This window comes from Podarcis liolepis, assembly GCF_965112155.1.
Source record: "Podarcis liolepis genome assembly, chromosome: 11".
Classification (NCBI taxonomy): domain Eukaryota; kingdom Metazoa; phylum Chordata; class Lepidosauria; order Squamata; family Lacertidae; genus Podarcis; species Podarcis liolepis.
The window spans coordinates 47845287-47851286 of record NC_139565.1 but is presented as its reverse complement, the minus strand read 5'-3'; the positions used below and the strand labels follow the sequence as shown (position 1 = coordinate 47851286).

At 43.3% G+C, this 6000-nt stretch overlaps 1 protein-coding gene across 1 annotated transcript in view; it reads right to left on the bottom strand.

The window, feature by feature from the left end:
- Positions 1-251: 251 nt before the first annotated feature.
- GDNF (glial cell derived neurotrophic factor) overlaps positions 252-6000 on the bottom strand; it is a 29611-nt gene continuing 23862 nt past the window's right edge. Inside the window, exon 3 of the mRNA XM_083466342.1 lies at positions 252-4845. Coding sequence (XP_083322468.1) covers positions 4352-4845 — 494 coding nt within the window. The 3' untranslated portion in view covers positions 252-4351. The remainder of the gene's footprint in view (positions 4846-6000) is intronic.

Sequence of the window (6000 nt, the reverse complement as noted above, 5' to 3'; positions counted from 1 at the left end):
TACTAAACTCATTAAACACAGGAGACCTTGATTTGATACCCTGTAAGGGATTGCTTTCTCCAAGGTTAGGCAATTGCCAATAAATAGATGCCTTTGCTGCAACAAAGGGGTTTGTGAATTTCTGCCAGAAGGATAGAATGAGTTGGTCCTCCTAGTATGAAATGCCCCCAAAGCTGTAAGACTTAAGAGGCATCACAGTTTTAACTTGGGGGGGGGGGGAGCCTGGATGTACATGCAGTTCATACCTGCATATCAACCCTGGGCAGAAATTTTTGCAAGCCAGAGGCAAGTAAGAAAGGGTGCTTGCTTCGTGTCCTGTTAAGTGATAGGGAGCTGCTACATACATATGCTGAAAGAGACAGCTTTAAGAAGGGCAGCAGGGAGGGAAATTTCATTAAGGACTAAATCGGAATAAATTATTGACATTCATGAGGACTGCCCATAGCTCAGTGGTAGCGTCAAGGTTTTGAATGCACAACATCTCAGGTTCAATTCCTTTCTCATCTAAGGTGACAACTTATGCATCACCAAAAACAGAAAAGAAAGAGGAACTGAAAAAGGGGGGGGGAGAGGAGATAGGTTTGCATAACATTTGCATATGCTAATTGATATGTATAGATGAGGTATAGCAGCAATACACCAATATGTACAACACCTACTGTCATAAAATGAGAAGGCAAAAAGAGCCCTATTAGAAAAATATGTATTAAATTACTCTGCTTCTTAGAATAACATTTTCAGCAACTAACACCATATTTTAAAGCCCAGGCCTTTTGCAAAGCTGCAGAAACATGTCAGATTTATCAGCACAAGTATAAAGCTTAAGTGCTCTGGAATCTTTCCAGCCATATTAGGCTCTTCATTAAGGGTAATGTAACAGTAACTTTAAAACAAAACAAAACTATCAACTCTCTGCAAACCTGCTTCATTGATGATAATATAAAGCTTATGGGGATTGGATAAATTCCATCTGACAAAGAAAATGGTTCAAAATCTGTTGATGGGGACCATCCAGCCAAAAGGTGAGGACTTTCAACTCCAGGTCAGTGCAGCAGGGACATGGTTTTAAATACATGCTTAATTCTCCCATTGAAGTCAATGGGAATTCCATTTAGCAGGATTATACTCTCTGCTTTCCCCTACCGATTATTCTAACTAATGTTACATAGTATTTGGGGTGTGTGTGTTAATGATGAGGTTGTGGACTCTGATCCGAGCTCTAATCAGCTGCAATTGTTTGTGGTCCTGGATGGGGATTTGCATTCAGATATGTTTCAAAAAGACTTAGGTGAGCATCACTTCTAAATATGCTTGAGCATCCAGAGTTCCATCTACAGAAGCTTCATGCACACACGCGTGAATTCATGGTTACATCTCCTTATTTTGGATTGGGGTGATCAGTCATTGATTGATTGACGGCGCTCCCTGCTCCAGCAGAACTTGCAACTAATTGAATGAGTTCAGTAATGAAACACATCGCCATGTACAGGGTGGGACGACGACAAAAGACTTGAACCCAAGTCTTTTTCCCCAGATCATCCTCCTCTGCTGCTCTTTTTTAATCTAAAAAAAAACACCAACACTTCACTTTGCTTACAGGGCTGCTGCACTTGCTGTAAAGTACTCTGTTGGTGAGACCCCAGGCATCCACCATCTTAATTTGCTCATAAACCTAAATTTTCATCTATACATATCAATCAGCATATGCAAATTTTATGTACTTTACTGTCACAGGCCTGTGTCTTGAGTATTTAAAGTACCTAGGACTGCATTCAATAGTTCCAGGAGTGGAACACTAGCAGACAGATGAATTTTAATGTTGTACAACAGAGGGATTCTCCATACCAACTGCACTAGTGGAAACCTATTGCACAGTCTATTGCGCCCCAGATTCGATTGTGCAACCACCAACCTACTTATGCTTTCTCTTGCACAACAATGCTCTACTAACACCAAACAAGAATACCACCAAGACCCTGTGTGTGTGTGTGTGTGTGTGTGTGTGTCTATGTGTAGAGGTACTACAGAACTGGCCTATCAGTTGCGAGGTGGTTCTGTGATTTTTCATTCAAAAGGTAAAGTAAGTGATTTTTTTTTTTAAAGTTAGCATTTCATATATCAACCATGGACCGTTGTTCCCAGCATCTGTGTCTCATTGTTAACTTTGGCACCTGTTTTGAAGAAAGAAGCTTTAATAAATAAAGGAAAGGAAACTCAAGACCGAACCGTAATAAATAATCATCATCATAATAACTTAAATCTCAATAAATATTTTCTCTAGATTTGTCTCTGACCGGATGCATTGCACCAAGTAGTCTTTGTTCACTCACGACGACCTCAAATAGAAATGTAGTCCTTTAAGTAAGTGACCTTTAGTCCTTTTTGTAAACCAAGAAGAAAAAAAGATCCACATTTTTTTTTTCATGGCGCAGCCGAGGCAGGAGCAAGTGGTTAAAAACACAACTTGTATTCAGAGAGAAGATGAAAAGAAAACTCTTATTTCTCCCCCAATTCCAATAATCATGCTTGAGTTCAATTCACAACTTTTGTGTTGGAACTGCTTTTCAAAAGCGGGTGGAATTTTAGCTAGCTAACTGGAAGCCCTGCTCTCCAATATACCAACGGTGCAATCCTGTTCATATCTACTAAAAAAACCAAATCTCAACAAGATCAATGGGCCTTATCCCCACATAAGCAGGTATAGAATGGCAGGCTAAAAATATTTTTGCTGACACCTTAGGCTTGCTACTCAGGTTACCTCTGTGGTGTGAGAGCTTCAAGAGTGCCACGACTTCCTGCTCCTCCAGGTAACATGAGAAACCCAGTACAGTGGTACCTCGGGTTACATACGCTTCAGGTTACATACGCTTCAGGTTACAGATTCCGCTAACCCAGAAATATTACCTCAGGTTAAGAACTTTGCTTCAGGATGAGAACAGAAATTGTGCTCCGGCGGCGCAGTGGCAGCAGGAGGCCCCATTAGATAAAGTGGTGCTTCAGGTTAAGAACGGACCTCTGGAACAAGGTACTTAACCCGAGGTACCACTGTACATGGAAAGTCTGTTCCTCTCCATTCTCACGTTAACCTAATTTTGTGAAAGCTGATACTGTTGAGCAGAGAAGCTACAGCATAGCTGGGGGGGGGGTGTCTCCTGACTCTGACGGTGCAAGGAGGAGAGGACTTCATAATATCCTGGTGGGAACAGACAGGAGTGGTGCTGCTGTGGTTTCTATAATACCAGGGTATGCTGCAGGCATGCCAACTCTAGGGGGCAGAGGTGCCATCAGCTCCCTCAATATTCCTTAGCAGGGAGCTCAGCCCTCCAAAATATTAAAGGGGTGGAAGAGGCCAAGCCACCAAGCATGGTCAAAAGGCAGGTTCCTTCTGGGCATGAGAGAGAGAAGGAGCTGCAGCTAGTGAAGCTGTGCAGCGCTGGGCAAGGCCTCCTGCCAATGGCGCCTCGCCTCTTGATGATGCGTGTCGTGCACATGACATCACAGGCGCGCGCCAGGCAGCTGAACCTCCCCAATCGTTGACCCAAGGCAGTGCCTGGGGCAAGCTGAGTAGCAGGCTTAAGAGTCCCACATTCTACTACCTTGCTACTTCACTTCTTTCCATTTTCCTGCCTGCTCTGCCTCAAGTGGCAAATTCACCATTGATATTCGCCGCTGAAATTCGCCGGCAGGTATTTGCACCCGCCGTTTTAACTGGTTTTCGTGTTTTGACGTTTTTTCTATGCTTTAAATCATTGTTGTATTTTTTTTTTTTTAGTGAACATCTTATCTTTTTTTGTAAACCGCTTTGAGGCTTCTGTGACAATCTAGCGGTATATAAATTTTATGGAATAAATAAATAAATAAAGGATCCCTGCCCCTCTGCCCAATATTTTGGGGTCAAGGCCAGTGGTGGGTGGTTGTTCCTTCCAATTCCGTAACAGAAAAAACCCCGAAGAGGAGCGGAGCAAGCTATCCGACAGAGATTGTGTTGTTAAGCACCTGCCTTGCCAGGGTTTGCTAACAGTGGATCGCCTTAAAGCAAATGTTGTAAGTCTCTTCCATCCATCTTGGATCTCTGCCCCTGAGCATTGATGCTTATTTGCCTTCCTGTAGAAACAAAACGCCCCAGCGGTTGTATCCTATCCAATTCTCCTGTGTTGGATTTCTAACAACCAGGCTCCCACAATTATTATTATTATCATCATTATATTTAGATTGATTTATATCCCGTCCTCTTGTTGTTGTTCTTCCATATGCTTGGTCCTCTTGCCTTCCTCTGAAGCCATCATTCCATCTTCTTGGGAGCCTTGGACCCTTCTTTAGCAGGAATGCAATATCAAACCCAAAAAGGATGTCAGACACACCCACATCTTTTCGCGGAATGTTTTTTCAGTATGTGATAAGTTGATAGGTCATCATCCAAAAACGAAACATCATCATCGTAGGCAATGGGTCTGCAACAAGGCTGTGGTCTGATTTTGTCACTGGCCAACTTTCTGTTTTGGGTTAAATTGTTTAAAATTTGGTCATACACGGTTACAGCGGACTCGCAGGAACCACTACAATACCGGAAAATCAACTCTTCTTTGGTGTTATATCCCAAGCCCAAGTCAGTCACATTTAAGTGCATCTCAGTTAAGACACAATCCCGGTTCCTTCCCTTCGGATCTCTCCGTCCTTTTCTGCTGCTGGAATTATTATTGTTCTTTGCTGCACGTTGACGGTTTCTTTCCCTTTTGGAGCTATATGGCGTTGGTTTATCTGGTGACCTCTTCAGGATTTTTATAGTGGCTTGAATGAAATCTTCTACGTCACCAAGCCGCTTGGGATAATCCTCAGAAATATTAGCTGTTTTGAAAATACAGAAAGAAAATAGTTTGTCAGATGAACATGTATTGCGAAGAACCTCTTTTTATATACAGGCGTGTATAAATGTATATATAAATGTGTGTGTGTGTATGTGTGTGTATACATACACACATGCATACATACATGCGCGTGCACACACACACAGTTGTACCTTGGTTGTCGAATGGAATCCATTCTGGAAATCTTTTTTACTTCCAAAGATGTTCGACAACGAAATCACAGCTTCTGATTGGCTAAAGGAGCTTCCTGCAGCCAATCAGAAGCTACATAAGCTATGTCAGATGTTCAGGTTCCAAAGAACATTCGCAAACTGGAACACTCACTCCGGGTTTGTGGCATTCAGGAGCCAAAATGTTCAAGTCGCAAGGCATTTGGACGTACGACTGTAGTACACACACACACACACACACACACACATTTTATATACTTGCATGCTTTCTCTCTGAATGCATAATTATTTAAATGCATCTTTTGATAATTGCGGCCGCAATCCTATGCACAGTGGCATAGCGTGGGGGGTGCAGGGGGGCCCGGCCGCACCGGGCGCAACATCTGGGGGTTAGGGTTAGGCGGCGCAAATCCATGGGTTAGGGGGCACAAATTACTTGCCTTGCCCCGGGTGCTGACAACCCACGCTATGCCACTGCCTATGCACACTCACCTGGGAGCAAGTCTGAATGAGCTCAATGCATAGGACTGGTTTGTAGCTCAGTTCAGACCTGCACATTAAAGCAAGAGGAGCAGACCACCTAAATTTGCCATGGTAGCATTCCTCAAGCACCCCTTCTCTGCAATGTATGAACCAGTGTTCCCCATCACACATTGGGAGGTTGTGTTTGGATCCAACCCATCTTCCGTCTGCATCTTCCATTCTTCTCGGTGTGCCATGAGCAGAATACCTTTAGAGAGGACTGTACCCTAAATCAAAAGAGGCTTGGGGACTGAATGTGGCCCTGCAAGCCTCTCTAATGGACCTTTGGGCACATCCACTTCTGGCCCTACCTTACATTCCCTTGTGTGCTTTTCCTTGGACACTGATAATGTCTCTTTGTGGAAGATGGTTAAAGTGAGAAGTGCCATCTTGCTAGTTACTCTGAAAGTTTTTGAAGCATTTTGTAAGGCACCAACCAGATC